Here is a 17,722-nt window from a genome sequence, read left to right on the forward strand (position 1 = left end):
AGCTATTTTTTTAAGTTGGTTACAGTTTTCTTAAGCATTCCTTATAATGAATTTTTGTCACTTAAATGGGCATAACTTTTTGTAGAATCATTAGTTTTTTATGAAATTTTCACTATTGTAATACTGGTTTAAAGCTCTTTACAATGATGCACAATAATTAAATATTTGAATAGTTTAAAAATTTTGCACACGTACCTACTATATATAAATATTAGACAATTATAGCAGACAGATCACTATAACCAATCAAATTGTAGTCTATTAAATAGTGAAGAAAACCATTTATTCACTGAAGAACTCTTCAGCGGACATTAACATTTATATAAGGATATAGGATAAAAAGACTGGAAAGACGTTTAGGGATTTTATTACATGCAGGAGCTCCTTTTGAATAAGTTGATTCTTTTGTTTAAAAATAATGTCACTCATGGGAAATCCAATGTTCATAGGTGAAATTACATGAAATTCAATTATTTAGTCTCACATAATTGTAAATTATAGGATTTATTACAAGTTTAAATTATTAAACAGTATTTTTCGTGATTTCATTAGGTTAACAGTTTTTTTGAAGACAACATTTTGAGACAGTTGGCGCTTAACAGAGAACAAGTTTAAAAATAATTAAAAAAAAAACATTCATTTCCTATTATTGAAGGAAAATTTTTATTAATTTCAATTTACCAAAGTTTTATCTACTGTCGCTGATGAGACAGTTTATTTTAGATAACGCTTGTACAAAATGCACATGTTGGGCAAACCATGTGCAATAATTCTGTTAACAAAAAAAGCTAACACACCACCAAGTATCAGCTTATCATCATAACACGATCGCATATCTTTAAATACTAGTTTTAAAAATACAATACATAATCAATGTATCATCTATATAAATGCCATCATTGTACGGATAGCATAAATTAACCCAATTTTGCTTATCTTTATTATACTTAAAGCGTAATGATTCTAAAGAGTATAATACATGAATAGAAGTATCAACCTTAATAATTGTTTGGTTTAATTTGAAAGTAGGAAAATAACACCACTTACTTGTAATGTTAAGTCCGCTGGACAAGAGCAACAAACAAAGTCATAAAATTTGTTGAGCTTTTAGTTCTTAGGTTTATTGTTTATTAAAAGTTACAAGTATTTGACAATACGTCAAATTTGAGCTGCATGGGACATGCAAAATTACTGAAAATATTTTCTAAAGATTGTGCAGATCATCTGATCAATCTTTTAGGCTATTGCTTTTAGATTATTTCTTCTATAATTATGGATCAACAATAAAAACAGAACATCTGATCATTGCTAAAGAATAATTTTTAGGAATAACCTTTTAAATGTTATTACACCATTATCAAATTAATTTAAACAGCAATCAGATATTTTAATTACATATTTAAAACTAAATCATGTGATAATCCGAAAACTTCACAGAAATCAGATCCTACCGAAGACTTGTGCTAATCCAAATCTCATTTTTTATTGATATTAATTGATACTGGTGGGCATTTGAAGGCTCAAGTAGGGATTGCAATCCCGCACACTTTTCAATCCCGCGGAATCCGCGCGGATTTTTTTAATTTTTGTGCGGATCCCGCGCGGGATTAGTAGGTTTCTTATGCACATTATAAAAGGCAAAATGACAATTGTATTTTTCTTTCAAGTATTTTAGAAAAAATATACTCAACCTATTAGATTGATAAGATAAGGTAAATAAAGCCAAAAAACGCAATTCATTTGTAAATCAATATAATTCTTAACATTTAATGAACAAAAAGATAAGCCAAAGTACATAGAACATCTTTTAGCTTTACGTAGAACTATTAGCTTTATTTGTTTTTTGAAATATCAAATTGAGAAAATGATTGTAAGAAATGGGCTCTTAAGAACCAGACCCTACTTAAAGTATCATCACTTAATCTACTCCTCAAAGGACTGCATATGTAACCAGCAGCTGAAAAAGCTTGCTCGGCCTCTACGCTTATTGGTGGTATGGTCATCAAGTAACTATGCGCTATATCTAGAAACGTGCCTCTTACTCCATTACTTTCATAGGCAAACATTTCCGGCTTCAATAATTTATCAAAGTCTAAAGAATCTAAATTTGGTTTCTCCTTTACATTTTCTGTCCAGCTGTTCTTGTCTTTCTGTGCTTGATTTTCCAATTCTTTTTTCAGCGATAGAATTGTAGGAATAAGTATTTGGGAATTGTTAATAAAATCCACAGCTTCTTTTTCTTCGAGTTCATTTTCTTCGTCGGATTTTTTAAGTAAACTAGTAGTCCATTTAAATTCTTATTACGACGTTGTGTAAACCTCTCACGAAGTGCCGCGGCTAAATCTTTGCTCAAAAGTGATGATTGCTTTCGCAATTTATTTAGCATAAATTGAAAAGTTGTTTCCACCGTGACAAGGTTCGATTCTCTTCTGCATTAAAGTTCGAGACCAAGTTTTAGTGGTGCCAGGCAAATAATTAAGTCATTGATTTGGGACCACTCTTCTTGGGTGAAACGAATTTCTGACCCAACATTAATTAAGGCTTTTTCAATACACACTTTTAGTCTATGAAATCTTTCTAACATATCGAACATACTGTCCCACCTAGTGTTACAATCAAGAATCAACTGAAGCTTTTTCCCGTGTTCTTGTAGGATATCTTTCTGTAAATATTTCCTTTTTGACAGGAGAGTTTTTAAATATTTTTACAACCTTTCTCACTTTTTTCATGAGATCTTTGTAATTGCTAACCAATTCAGCTGATGCTCTATCCAAAATCATTGTCAAACCATATTCTTTATTTATAGCTTCATCATCCTCAGTTTTACCACATTCATCTTCTTCTTCACAATTTTCATATGTAATAAACGATTCTTCGACTTCTCCGCTGTTTTTCTTGTATAAGATATCAATAACTGCAAGTTGTATTCCATGAGCATAACATAGCTGTTGATAGCAAGACATCATTTTACCGACTTTTACCATCACACTTGCTCTATCAGTGGTCATGGCAATAATGTCTTCTTGGAGGTCAATATCGAAGCTATTTAGCCTTTCTGAAACTAACTTGACGCAATATTCTGCATTACACGATCCATGGATTCGAATCAATCCAAGATTAAAGTGTTTCGCCTCTATATGTACATTTAAGTTTAAGTATCTCTGACTATTTTGTGATGCCCATTCGTCAAACGTTATCTAAAACTTTTGATTTTGCTTTTTTAGTGATGTGAGTTTTTGCATTATATCGGTTTTTACAGAATCTGAGAATTTAACTACCATCAATCTTATAGTATTAGGTGAAGTAGGGAGCCGGAAACCACTCTTTGAAAACAAGTACCGTAAATCTGAAGATGTGCAAAAACTATTAAATGTAAAGCCATCTTTTGCAACCATGCGCGATACCATTTTTTTCCATAGAAATTTCCTTTACGAAAAACGTGTCAATTGTTCTGACTTTTTTCGATGGAATTACTTCTTCGTCTTCGCAGTCGATGTATATTTTAGGCTCTAGTTCAACTGATTCATGCTGTTTTGAAGTTGAAGCTCCGTCTTGTTGTAAAACGTTTGATTTTAAATCGGTGCCACGTTTAGTTTTTAAATGGATTAATAACCCTTTAGTTGATCTTTGATTAATTTTTAAAATAGCCGAACATAACATGCACTTCGCATTTTCTTCATTATCACTTTTTTTTAAATAATTCCATATAGTTTTAATTTGGGACATGCTTAGTACTTTTGTTTTAAAATCTTGATGTAAATAATTTTTAAAGACTTTTTAAAAAGTAGTTTTTAAAAGTATATTTTTTACAATTATACACGCACGTTTTCAATTTCACGTTTTCAACATACTCATTAACAAAAATTTGAACATACTCATTAGCGAAAATTTCAACATAATCATTAATTAAACAAAAAAAAATTTGAACGAGTTCGACTAATGTTTTGCTAAATAATTGCTTATTTTTGAATGATTTTTTTATATTTATAGCTAAGAAAAATATTTTAATAGCTGAAGATAAATTTTTAAATTGATTTGTTTCACAAATACAATAAACACTTTTAATTTGATATCTTTTTTGTCTTTTTTGTTTAAAAGAATTGACCTTTTTTGTTTAAAAGCAATTGTTTCAAAATCCCGCAAATCCCGCGGATCCCGCAGTAGTTTTTGCGGGATCTTGCATGCGCTAAATTAATGCGGGATCCCGCGGGATTGCGGGATCCCGCAATGCGGGATTGCAATCCCTAGGCTCAAGGAAGTTTCCGAGTGTGGCAACGGTCACATGATTATGTCTTGTGTTTATTACTCCAGTTTTCTCAGGCTGTAAATTGACACATTACTGCATAGATGAAGTTTACATGATCTTATACGTTCAAATCATAGAAATGAACTTGTGAAAGATAAAGCCGTTGAATTAGTTCTATACATAAACGTATAAGAGATGGACGTACAACTCATTGTTTTACATCAATGAGGCCGCAGAAATCAGCGAGCCATGTTAGTTCCCGTCAAACTCTAAATTTTCACCCGTCAACAAAAAAATCTATTAAAATGACTGCCCGCAGTTTTAAAACAGAAACCTGATCACGTGGTATTAGTTTAAATTTTTTTTGCATTTGTTTCATAAGACTGTTCAGGATAAAGTAACTACTTCACGTGTTGACAAATTACTAAACAAATTACACCAAAGTAAAGGAAATTAGTTGTCGGCACGAACAGAATTTATCAATTTTTCAAGATGAACATTTGTAAATTTGGGAACTTTTTTTTCGTGTAAATAAAGTCTGTTAATGATAAAATAGACCTGTAAGGCTAATTTTAAAATGATTAAAAAAGTATAGCGAAATACAAAAATGTTTAAATAAAATTTTTTGTCAAGATCCTTCATTCACCATCCTTAATTTTGTGTATATTTTTAGTATTTTTTCCGATATGTCGCCATTTTTTGCCTCGACTACTCTATAAACTCCATAATATATATTCTTTTATGTATTATTTTTTTATAGGTGTATTTTCTAATGGATTTTTTTATAGTTCATTTGATAAAACAAAACCTTTTAAAAGGTTATTCGAATTTAAAATTATCTTGCAAAATGCGCCCAGATATTTTATGTTTTCGCTTTTCATATTCCATATATTATTTCATTTGCCATAAAAAACACATAGTAACCCATTTGTTTTTGTCAAATAAAAATTAGTTTATATATAGCTAGTTAATCATACTATGTTAATCTTATAAATAAAAGAGGACTGTACCGTCCGTGGTCCGTGTCCGAGCTGAGTTATTCACAACCAGACCACCAAATTTAATCAGGAATGGCTTAAAAAATTCGTGGGAATCTAACTAATGCCATAGGATATGTTTTAGCTTTTAAAACGGACTAATAACAACAGAATCTTTAAAAGAATTTTTCTTTTTTTTCCGACGTCACCTTTAAATGCAAAAATCTCTAGAACAGTTAGTCTAATAAAATTAGTTGAATATTTGATTTTTTGAAATTAGTTGAATATTTGATTTTTTAAAGAAATGTTCACGGAGATTTTTCAAAATGGCTCCCTCCCAGGCATCAGCTGAATTTCGCCGGCCGAGTCCAATTCGAGTCCTCAGCGACCGGACAACTAATTTTAAAATGGCTGAAGAATTTATTGTCAGAATAAAAGTTAAAATGTCTTTTCTTTCTTCTTTCTTTGGAATAGTTATGCATTGAACAAAAGGCAGTTGGATTGTCCCTGCTTTAAACAAATCAGCCCACGAGAGGCTGTATAAGTTTTGCAAAAATAAACAAGTAAAACTATCCTAATCCGGACCAGTAAATACAATGATCCAGGGGCAGCCAGCTGCAATGAGGAAGCATTTAAATTAAGTTGTTTGTCCAGTGGTGTGATTTGGCGAGTGGACAATAAAACTATTCTGTTCAAATACCAAAGAAGGTTTTTTATTTCAGGAATTTTTTTTCAGGATAAACAATCAGGGAGTTGTTTGAGGAAGGTAAATTCTTTCTTTCTTTTTTTTCTTTTGAGTTCAGCCGCGTCCTAATATTTTAAAAAATCCAGGGACTAAATGTAGCTAACCTCTTGCCGGTTATGTAAAATCTAATAGGCTCTCTGGCTCACTTCCCTAATCTTCTTGAACCCAATGAATGTTTAGCTCACCCTTGCTCATCAGATTTGAAAGGCTAACTTGAACCTGTGACTTATTTTCAGCCAACATAAAGTGTGAAAATATGTGAAACTGCAAAATCAAATAGATTTTTTGGGCTCACTATTTGGTAACTTAACTTTGAATCTATTACTTTGTATAAAAGGGATTGTCCCTTGGATTTTTGTGCCTTGGTGTTGTTTTCTTGCAGCAAATACAACGTTTCAGTTCTACATTTTCTCTTCTCCTAAAATAATTCTCTCTTTACAAATAGTTTTCCTTCAATTTATACTATACAAAGAACCTCAAATATGCTCATAAAATAAACCGCTTAAACTATATTTACAACATATCAAAGAAACTCCGTCAATCAAATCCGCCGTAAATAGTTTCTTCACGCAATTCAATTACACTTGGTTGAGTATAAGATCTTGAATTTATCTATTTTTCTTTTGCTCTTTTCAAGCCATCATGGATCTGCTTGCTGGAATAAAGTTAATGCTTTAACTTAGTCATGCATGATTTGAACAGGCTTTGTTAGGTTTTGTACATTATCTGCCCCATGCAGAGAAACTATTATTAGGTCATATTTTTATTTCAGCCAGTTGGAGTGGATAGTTATCAATTTAATTTTAATTCGTAGCTTAACATTTTGAGAATAAGTGGTTGACCCATGATGTTTGAGCACAATATTTTCTATAACTATGTCCCTTTCACTAAAAGTTCTTGGATTGCAACAGCCTATGTAAGCACATTGTTTGACCTATAAAGTTGAAATGATTTCTTAAGTCAGCTTATCAATCTGACATGACAAAATTAGGCAAGGTGAAAAAATAAATGGCAATAATTTGCTTTGTTATTCTCTTTTGCTTCAGTTTTTTTAGTAATTATTGGCTGAAAAGGATTATGAAGCCATGGAATAACTTTAAAACTTGTTTATACTTATTTATTAAAAAAGGATGGCCCGAGGAAGAGGAAAGGGAATCAATTCAAGGAAAGGAAGGCGAGAAACTCCTGGTCAGCGCAATGAAAGGCTGTTGAGAGAAAGGGAACGGCGAGCGCAACAGAAAAGGCTTCAAACTGCGGCTGCAAGAGAGGCATTACTTGCACAGCGCAGGGCTAGAGAGCTTGAGGTAAGATTGTCTCAGACTGAAATTGAAAGAGAGGCCTCAAATAATGTGCGTAGAGAATGAAAGATAGAGATGAGACAATTGCAGGCTCTTGATGAAAGAGAAACTTTTCTTGCTGAACAGAGGCAAAGAGTAGAGCAGTTCAGATCATCAACCAGGGCCAGACGATCTGTTGAAATTGGTGGCTTTATGTATGATCCTACAATTGATTATAGCACATTTTCTTTGATCGGTAAAATGGATAAGATTTGTAAGTTCTGTAGAGCGAGAACGTTTAAGGGTGAGCGCCCTGGACTATGTTGCAACAGTGGGAAGGTGAAATTAGCTCCTTTGGCACCACCACCTCCTGAACTTTTACGTCTCACCCATGGTAAAACTCCCCAGTCGAGGGATTTTTTGAAAAACATGAGAAAATATAATTCTTGCTTTCAAATGACCTCATTTGGTGCGACAAACACTGTTGATCACTCATTAATGATTAATGCACACATTAATGTTGAGTTTTGTAGTAGTATAAAGTCTATCAAATATATCTGCAAGTATGTGAATAAATGAAGTGACATGGCTGCTTTTGGCGTTGTTGGCTCAAGAGCCAATGACGAGGTGAGTAACTACGAATTTGGGAGATATTTGAGTAGCAATGAATCATTCTGGAGGATATTTGGCTACTCCATACATCATCGTTCTGTTAGTGTGATGCACCTTCAAGTGCACCTGAAAAATGGCCAAAGGGTGTACTTCACGGAGCAGAATGCTGCTGAAATATCAGCTAATCCACGTGACACAACTCTGACGGCATTTTTCAAGCTTTGTACAGTTGATGAACTTGCAACTTGCTTTATGTGGAAGTTCCCAAGTATTTTACCTGGAATGCAAGTAATAAAATGTTGGTCAAGGAGAAAAGCAGGCAAGGCCTTGGGAAGAGTGTATGTGGTGAACCCCAAAAACAAGGAATGCTATTTCTTGCGATTACTGCTACACAAGGTGCGAGGCCCAAGGTCTTTTGATGAGGTGAAAACTGTTGAAAATTGCGTGTGTGAAACCTTTCGTGAGGCATGTCAAATGTTGGGACTCTTGGAGGGGGGATGAGTGTTTGAATGAGGCTAAACAAATATTCAAACACTCATCCCAACAATTGGGATGAGTGTTTGAATGAGGCTAAACAAATATCTTTACCTTCACAAATGCGAGACTTATTTGCAATTATAATTAGCACATGGTGCTGTGCTTCACAGTGACTACCTTAGGGAAATTAACTACAATGCAGAAGATTTGCAAGCATATGTTGCTGAAAAAAGGCTTCTACTCAATCATGATCAAAGACATGCTTATGCATCAATAATGGATGGATTAGGAAATGAGGATGGATCCATAATATTTCTACAGGCTCCAGTAGGTACAGGCAAGATATTCCTGACCAAACTAATATTGGCTGAAGTAAGATCTAGGGGAGAGATAGCTGTCGCTGTAGCTTCTTCTGGTATTGCTGCAACTTGATGGATGGCGGAAGGACAGCACATTCTGCATTTAAACTTCCACTAGATATTGCTAGGTTAGACAATCCTACTTGCAGTATATCAAGGAATAGCGGTAGGGGTCAAATCCTTAGAGATTGTAAATTGATTGTTTGGGATGAGTGCACCATGGCACACCATAAATCTATCGAAGCCCTAAATACAATACTAAAAGATCTCAGAAAAAATGACATACTTATGGGGGGCACTTTACTTCTACTCTGTGGGGATTTCCGGCAAACTTACCAGTCATCCCAAAGTCCACACCTGCAGATGAAGTCAATGCATGTCTGAAAATGTCACATTTGTAGAGACACGCAAGGACATTGACCCTGACTCAAAACATGCGAATGAGATTGGGAAGTGACAGTAATCTTGACAATTTTCCAAATATTCTTTTGGAAATTGGTGATGGCAGGTTTCTTCAAAATATCAACAATTAAATTCAATTGATTCATGAGCTGTGCAATTTGGTACAGTCAGTTGAGGACCTTATCAATGTTGTGTATCCAAGTGTGGAAATGGACTATCAAAACTTAAGCTGGTTGACAGAAAGAGCAATTCTTGCTGCCAAAAATGATGATGTTCACAATATAAATACTAAGATTTTATTAATGTTGCCAGGTGAACCCAACTTATATGAGTCAATTGATGCTGTTGTTGAGGAATCTGATGCAGTTCATTTTCCTGTTGAGGTGTTAAATGCCCAAAATCCTCCTGGTATGCCACCTCACTCACTTATTTGAAGGTAGGATCACCTATTATACTGTTGAGAAATTTGAACCCTCCAAAACTGTGCAATGGAACTAGACAGTGTGTGAAAAGAATGCTACGCAGCACCATTGAGGCAACAATTCTGATTGGAAAGGGCGCTGGTAAAAGCGTTCTTATTCCCAGGATTCCCTTAGTAACTTCCAATTTTGAATTCCCATTCAAAAAACTTCAGTTCCCTGTTAGACTAGCATTTTCCATAACAGTCAAGAAGTCTCAGGGACAATCCATCAAATACTGTGGTTTTGATTTACGATCTCCATGTTTCTCACATGGTCAATTTTATGTTGCCTGTTCTAGAGTTGGCTCTTCTAGAAATCTTTTTATTTTGGCCCCTGGAGGTGTTTCAAAAAATATTGTTTACAGACAAGTTCTGGATTAAATCTCATTTCATAATTTTTTAATTGAACACTGATATTTCCATGTCTATGTAAGTTTCTCAAGCTAGGTTTCTCAACAGCCCTTCATTTTGAAGACCAGGAGTTTTGCAAGGCAGGTATGTAAAAACTAACAGGAAATTTTTCATTTCTTTTTAGGTTTCTCTTTCTGTGTCTAAGTCCTTCAAGGTGAGTCTTGAGACAAAAAGACTGGTCTGTATGGGGAAGTGCCTCCACGTGGCACAGACTGAAAACCACTTAAGTGGGTTAAACTTCCAAACTTTGAATTATTCCCCCCTTTGTCTGATTTGCTCAATGGTTAACTTTATTCCCGGACAGCGTCTGGTACCCCTGCTAGTATGTATATACATACATATATATATATATATATATATATATATATATATATATATATATATATATATATATATATATATATATATATATATATATATATATATATACCTTACTGAAACATCCACCTGGGTTACTAGTATCTTTAAGTCTCTCCTAACACAACATCCAAGCCCTATGAAGACAACTGTTGAGATGGGGTTTGTACATCTGGGCATGGCATGGTATTTATGTGGTTTACTTTAAACATCATGAAAAATTGACAGGAGTATACACTATGTAGTGATTCAATAGAATCACTTAATATTGATATAGTTCGTGTTGATAAAAATTTTACAAAACACAAGTAGTTGCAAATAGTGATCCACTGATAAAATGTAATGACCTAAATATGATAAAATAAATACAAAAATATCAAATAATTTAATCAAGCAATAAAAGAAGAATTACACAAAGTTTATATATTAACACCTATAAATCAGGTTTTGAAAAGACAAAAAATATAGCTTATAATTTACAACTTTTAAAAGGCTGGTTTATGGGTAAAATACTTGTTGGTGTTACTATATTGGTAAAGTAAGTAGTAAAATGTATATACATACTAACAAGTAGCGCTAGGAATGGATTAAGTTGTTCGTAAGCTCTAGGCACTATTTTTTCGTAGACCCGGGGGTGCCGACACCAATAGTTCAAGGGGCGCCAAAACCAAAGTGTAGACTTTTTTTTATAGTTCATTATCTTAAACAATATGATGGAAAATATTTTTTTAATATCCTGCAAAGTACAATCGAGTCTCATAGAATTAATGTAGCTGACTTTAAATCACAATTTTAATAATATGAGTGGAGCATTCGTGTGTACAAGCAAGATTTCGTGAAGTTGGGTAGTTCATATGCTGCTGAGTGCTGCTTAAATGCGGTAGTTTTTTAGGGGGGATTTTTTAATCTTTTTTCTGCTTCAACTCAAAAATGGGCTAAATTGTTAAAAAACGTAAATAAGAAACGCACGTTGTTCAAAGTGAAACAAGATAGTCTTCACGAAGTGACATAACTGGACCTCTTTGTGAAAATTATTCAGAAATTCAAAAATCATTAGATAAAATTTCTTAGAGTGGCTCACAACCATAAATAGCTCGTTATAAAGCAAAGACACTTTTGTTAAAGCAACAACACCTGAAGATAGCTTGGATGGATCGGAATGAGCCACAGAAGATGAATATGGCAAGCAAAACTCTGAAAGTGAAAAGGATTCCGTTGTGTATCATTTTAAAGTTGCATGATTCTCTTTCGGATCACTTAAACGAGTTGAGACGAATTGGAGGCTATTGAAGTTGAGATGAATTGGAGACTATTGCAAAAAACTCTCATAACATCTCTGAATAGAGATGTTATGAGAGTTTTTTGCAGTGGCCTCCAATTCATCTCAACTTCTAAGCTGTATGAAAGGTTCAATTTCTTTGTCAATTGTTCCATGTCTGCTGAGGAAATGTTGTGGCGGGCTAATACACTTATTGAAATCTTGAAAAATCATTTGCTGATGAGCTGATTCTATTTACTGTAAGGAAAACAATAACTGAAGTTATTAAAGCCTTCATTTAAGATAAATTAATTTACCTCGCAATTTTAGGAGCAAGCAGTTGGGGAGTACATTCCTTTTCAAAACTGAACTTAATAAAAAACTTCTTTCGCTCAAACCCCTGGAAAACAGTGCATTCCCAGCAAGCACACAAAGTTGAAACAACGTTGAAATAACGTTGATCGACGTTGATCAACGTTATTTCAACGTTGTTTCAACGTTGTGTGCTTGCTGGGAATGCACTGAGTGATCCGAGTGATGAAATTTCATCACTCGGACAATTTTCTGTCGAAAATGATTCTCTTCAAAACACATCTTTAAAAAACCAGAAAAGTGCATTTACGATTTGATAACTTATTATTATTGAATATGTTTAAAAAGCAAACGTTTCTTTCAAATGTTCGTAATTGCATTCATTTAGATAGTTAATTAAAATTTTTTTCAAGTCTTTTGTAATGTTGTACAAAAAATAGAGAGATATTGTTCATAGACTTTACAGCTTTTGTTGGCTACAGACTCAGTTACTATATATACCAAATCTGGCCATATGTTGAGTCTAAAAATTTTTTACTCTTAATTTTTCAATAAATTTAAAAGTTTTCATATTGAAGTAGAAATTTTCCAGCTGATTTTATTGAAAATTGTTAAAATTGCATTCAAAAATGAGAGTATAGTAGAGACCTTTGTAAATCAGAATTAAATGCAGTTAACAATTGTGAAATCACAAAAGCGAAAGTTGCTCAGTTTGCAGGATCCAAACAGCTTTTATATGAATAAATCAAGTTCAAAGCTCGCAGGGGAACTTTAGAAAGAAATCCCAGAACTATTGAAAGGGATGAATTTATTTGGAGGACGCCCGAGTCAAACCATTAATTTCAATTTATATTGTATATATTAATTATATATATATATATATATATATATATATATATATATATATATATATATATATATATATATATATATACACTGCAAATCTAAAGGGTTCTTGAAGGTTCTGCGGCTGTTCTTCAAAGAACCTAAAGGTTCTTATAGTCGACTTAAAGAACCCGTGGGTTCTTCACGTACCTAAATGGTTCTTTGTAGAACCGGCTACTTTTTTAATGCAAGTTTAAAGAACCTTTAAGGTTCTTCGCATTAATTGTTAGAGTAAATATCTTAAGTTTCTTCTAAAGGTTCTTCAGAACCTTTTTCCATCTTTTAAGACGCCATTTTGTTTTTTTACTCAGCGTGTTAGTTGATTACAACGTGGAATCTTATAAACTTGACTAAACATGAATTCTGAAAAAAAAAGTGATATACTGTCAATGGTTAATAGCTACCATACGATTTTATTTTATCAATTAGTAAAATATGTAAATGTATATATGCACAGAAAATTGTCTTGAGAATGACCAAGCTTCTAGTAGGACAGATGGAGACTTGGTAAAAATTAAGCTTATCTGTTTTGGGATAAAATAGTAAAAAAAAGATTTAATAAATATTGAAAAATAAATTTCTTTAGCCACATTCTCTGCCTATTGGTGAGGATGATATAGCTGTAGCAAAACATCATCAGGATATGATAATTGAATACCGTAATCTTTGTCCAGATATGAATATGCTGATTGATTGTCAGCAACATAGTTTGTTTATGTGAGCAAAGGATTTCGATGGACGTCTTTGCACAATTGATCTAAAAGCTAAATACCCATTGCTCTGCTCTGCTCAATTGGTAGGCTTTTAACTATTCTCTTGATTTTATTTTTTTGTGTGTTCCAGCTTAAAAATAATCTTTATAATAATGATGTTAAAGCTTCTTAGTGAAAATGAAACTGAGATTTGGAAAAGATCTCGATAAAAAACTTCATAAACAGATGAAGGGTATGGAAGATAAAATCTTAAGCTTGGTTAAGTTAAAGTGTAAAGACGATTTTATTTCTGAAAATTTTGCTGAAATTGAGTGTGAAATTAATGAAAGCACTAAGAGAGGTAATAAATTTTGTGTAATACAAGAGATTTCTGTTTTCCAAAAAATTATTGATAAAAATTTTTATGCTTTTTTCTGTTAAATATTGTTTTATAATTTAATTCTGTTTTATGTTTCTATCGTAATTTTTTTTTACTATTACAGATGCTACATTCAATAGAGCAGTTCTTTTATTTCCAGAGCTATTCAAAGAATCTGTTGAAACCTTGGTTAAATTTTATGACACTCCAAAACAGAATACACCAACTATTGCAATCCCTCAAGCTCAAAGGTTGACATCAAAATTTTGTAGAATTATGTTAGATAGCCAAGAAATAGTTGAACATTATAATAATGTTGATATCTTGTTAGCGGTGGCTTGTATATTTGCCTCTTACTTTATTTACGATATACAGTACCCTGTTCAGTTGAAAAACACATTATTTTTTTAACACATCATATTTGGTGTATCAAATAAAGAAGTCCCTGTAACAATTCACAGGATGGTAAATACTTTGAGCAAGGCTATTGATTTATTTTAAACTTATTTTATATCGAAATCTTAACTTCAACTGCCTAACATAATTTTACAAATTGTAACATTTATAAAGCAAGAGAGAGAGATTTACTAGAAAATGAGTAAAATTTCACCTTTTATATACCGTCTATTGTTTGTTTAGGTTTAGCTAATTCTACGAAGGGAGGTAACAGAAACGTTTAAAGTAAAGCAACTTTTAAATTTATTTTGTCCAAAAGTGTTGTAATTTTTTATTGCTTATAATACATGCTTTTTGTTAATCTATTCGTTTTTTAATTCATCATTTTGCATAACAAGTAAATGGTAAAACGTTAAATCATTTTTATCACTTGATATAAACTTTTTGGAAGAACATGGATTAATTTGTTTGAAAAAATAATAAGTTTTAATAAAATTGTTAGGCTAAAAAATTATCCGAAAATTCAATAATAATTATTAATCATGGTTTTTTTTTAGAAAAAAATTATTCAAAGATTTGTCTAGTAAACATTTTTTCAGTCAGATGTCTTGAATCTGAAATAATTCTTCAAAAACAGTTCTTTGAAGAACCTTTACAAATTGTTTTTCTTTTAAAAAAAGGTTCTCTTTAGGGTTCTTTGAAGAACCTATCCGGATGATTTATCGGAACTATCAAGAACTCTTAGGTTCTTCGAAAAACGGTTTAGGGTTCTTTAAAGAACTTTATCGTAAGGTTCGGCACCAACGTCAAGAACTTTTGAGGGTTCTTGACGTTGGTGCTGAGGGAGCACCAACGTCAAGAACCCTCAAAGGTTCTTCAGAGAACCATTCGGCTTTAGAGTGTATATATAATATATATATATATACATACATACATATATATATACTAAATCAGTTTCGCCAATAATAGGAATCGTTCTATGAGTCAAATAGGTTCCAGTAGATTTTCCATATTCATAAGTAAATGTGAAGTGATGTTCAGGTTCAATAGATTTCTCTCAAGATATGTTTAATCTCATGTAGTATAGAATTTGCAAGAGCTGCACATATGTTTGACGAACACTCATTTTTGACTAATTCCATAGCAAATCTGGGAAGTTTAGTTAAGTTATAATCTTCAGAAAAAATTTTTATTGGTAGCCATTCAACTTCTTCTTGAAGAAAATTTTGATATATATATATATATATATATATATATATATATATATATATATATATATATATATATATATATATATATATATATATATAAATATCAAACTGAGTAAGATTGCAGTTATTGTAGCTAGGGTATGGCAACAGCTCCAAAAATTTCTGGAATGCTGCATTAAAATGGCGAATGTGCATTTAAAGTTCTTAGTTATGAACTAATTTTGTTAAGTTGCTTAAATATTTTGAATTTCAGTCTTTGAGAATTTAAATTCCAAACAAGTTATATTGTTTCAAAATATCTTGTTTTATATATATAATGCAATCAATAAAGTTTACACTGTGTTACAGCTGAAAATTAAAATTAGGCGTTTTGGCGATTGTAAAATAAATTAACAGATAAATATAAAATAGCAAACAAAAACTTTAACAAGAATTATAAATATGATTAACAATAAAAAAATCCCAATAGTCATAGTGACACCTATTACACGAAAAAAAAAATAAAAAGAAGTATGTTGGTGGTCCATGTGAATTATTAATGACCCAAGTACTTACAGACAGGTTATTCAGTACTACTATTATCTTATTCATGTAAAGTCAACTACAGATATCATAGACATAACTGAGCAAAACAAAAAAAACTTAAAACCAATTTGGGCTGCAGTAAATCCCTAATCAACCTTTAAAAACTGACAAATCTATTGCTAGAACAGTAAAAGATCACATTCTAATGAAAAACATTCATTGCAAGTATGGTAGAGCAAATACCAAACAAAATCTAGAAAAAAATTTGGATAAGCTCTTTGATACAACTGCTTGTTCTTGGTCATTGGGTATTCTAACTTGCAGTGATAGAAAAGTATCATGCAATAAAGCAAATTGCTCAAAAGAACATAGCATATGTATTTGCTCTCAAAATAAGAAAGTATCTCTTGATTACAAAGTTTATCAGAGGCAAAAAACTGGTACAAAGTGAACATATTGACTTTCTTCAGTTGATAGAGTAGCTTTAAAAGAAACAAGAGGATTGATAATGGACGACAACAACTATTTCAAAGGGCAGTTTATAAAGCTGAATCTCTCATACAACATACAAAATTATCAGAAGAAACTAGCAATTCATCTGAAACTGAAGTGAACTTATTGTAATTTTATTGAAATACTATTATTCTGAATTTTCTTCAAGAAGAAGTTGAATGGCTACCAATAAAAATTTTTTTTGAAGATTATAACTTAACTAAACTTCCCAGATTTGCTATGGAATTAGTCAAAAATGAGTGTTCGTCAAACATATGTGCAGCTCTTGCAAATTCTATACTACATGAGATTAAACATATCTTGAGAGAAATCTATTGAACCTGAACATCACTTCACATTTACTTATGAATATGGAAAATCTACTGGAACCTATTTGACTCATAGAACGATTCCTATTATTGGCGAAACTGATTTAGTATATGCAAAGAAAAAGTTCAGTGTATTACAAGAATTTAACAGTGTGGGAAGTATTCTGGCAGTTCTTCTTGATAATACTTATACCAATAGTGGCACAATGGTTGGTTTACCAATAGTGGCACAATGGTTGGTTTAGTAGTAAAACTTAAAGAGTTATCAAAAAGAAAGCTGCACCTCATTGGATGTGCACTACACCAAACGAACTACCTTTAAGAGCTATTAATCACAATTTTACATTTACATAAACTTGACCAGTATGGAAAAAAAGTTTTAAAAAAATCCAAAAAAAAATTTTAGTGCCAATCATTGGAATAATTTAATTGACCTCCATTGCTCCAAACGTTACGGAACCTCCTAACATGCAACATTTTACAATTCAAGAAATTCAAAACTTCATAGACAATTCTGTTAAACCAAATATTCCAAACTTCCCATCTCACTCCCTGAGTGTAGTGTTAAACTACTTTTGGAAGCATCCCATTAGATTTACGGGTTTGAGAATTAACTGTTGCATCTTAACAAAATCGCTTGGCAAAAATATGCGGCAAGCATTTATGTCAAAAGGATACTATCTCCAATTCTATGATGATAGTTTTGTATAAATTCAAAAAGTTACTCATTTAGATAAACAACTTTTTATAAATTTAGAATCATAGAAAGTAAAAATAGCGTATAAAAAACGTTTTAACATATTCTCACAATTGAAAATTTTAATTTCCACTTATAGCGCTTTTTATGGCATTTTTTTATACAATTACAATAATCTTTAAAGTTAAATCCACAAACCATTTTTCATCCAAAATTAGTGAAA

At 32.1% G+C, this 17,722-nt stretch overlaps 1 protein-coding gene across 7 annotated transcripts; it reads left to right on the top strand.

Annotated features, from left to right (window-relative positions):
* The first annotated feature begins 12,922 nt into the window (after positions 1-12,922).
* LOC145186780 (uncharacterized) lies at positions 12,923-14,606 on the top strand. 7 transcript variants are annotated; one of them, XM_090097962.1, is made up of 5 exons: positions 12,923-13,285; positions 13,365-13,574; positions 13,656-13,831; positions 13,974-14,100; positions 14,489-14,606. In XM_090097962.1, the coding sequence occupies exons 3-5, from the start codon at positions 13,814-13,816 to the stop codon at positions 14,527-14,529; spliced, it is 186 nt and encodes a 61-aa protein (XP_089954088.1). In that variant the 5' UTR covers positions 12,923-13,285; positions 13,365-13,574; positions 13,656-13,813; the 3' UTR covers positions 14,530-14,606. The 7 variants fall into 7 exon arrangements, 6 of the variants coding, with proteins under 6 accessions (XP_089954088.1, XP_089954082.1, XP_089954086.1 ...); XM_090097956.1 differs by having other exon boundaries at positions 13,974-14,606; XR_016455702.1 differs by having other exon boundaries at positions 12,945-13,285; positions 13,365-13,831; positions 13,974-14,314.
* Positions 14,607-17,722: the final 3,116 nt, after the last annotated feature.

This window comes from Hydra viridissima, unplaced genomic scaffold (assembly GCF_058129835.1).
Source record: "Hydra viridissima isolate aposymbiotic clone 2 unplaced genomic scaffold, HvirCarnegie_v1 scaffold_9, whole genome shotgun sequence".
Taxonomy (NCBI): domain Eukaryota; kingdom Metazoa; phylum Cnidaria; class Hydrozoa; order Anthoathecata; family Hydridae; genus Hydra; species Hydra viridissima.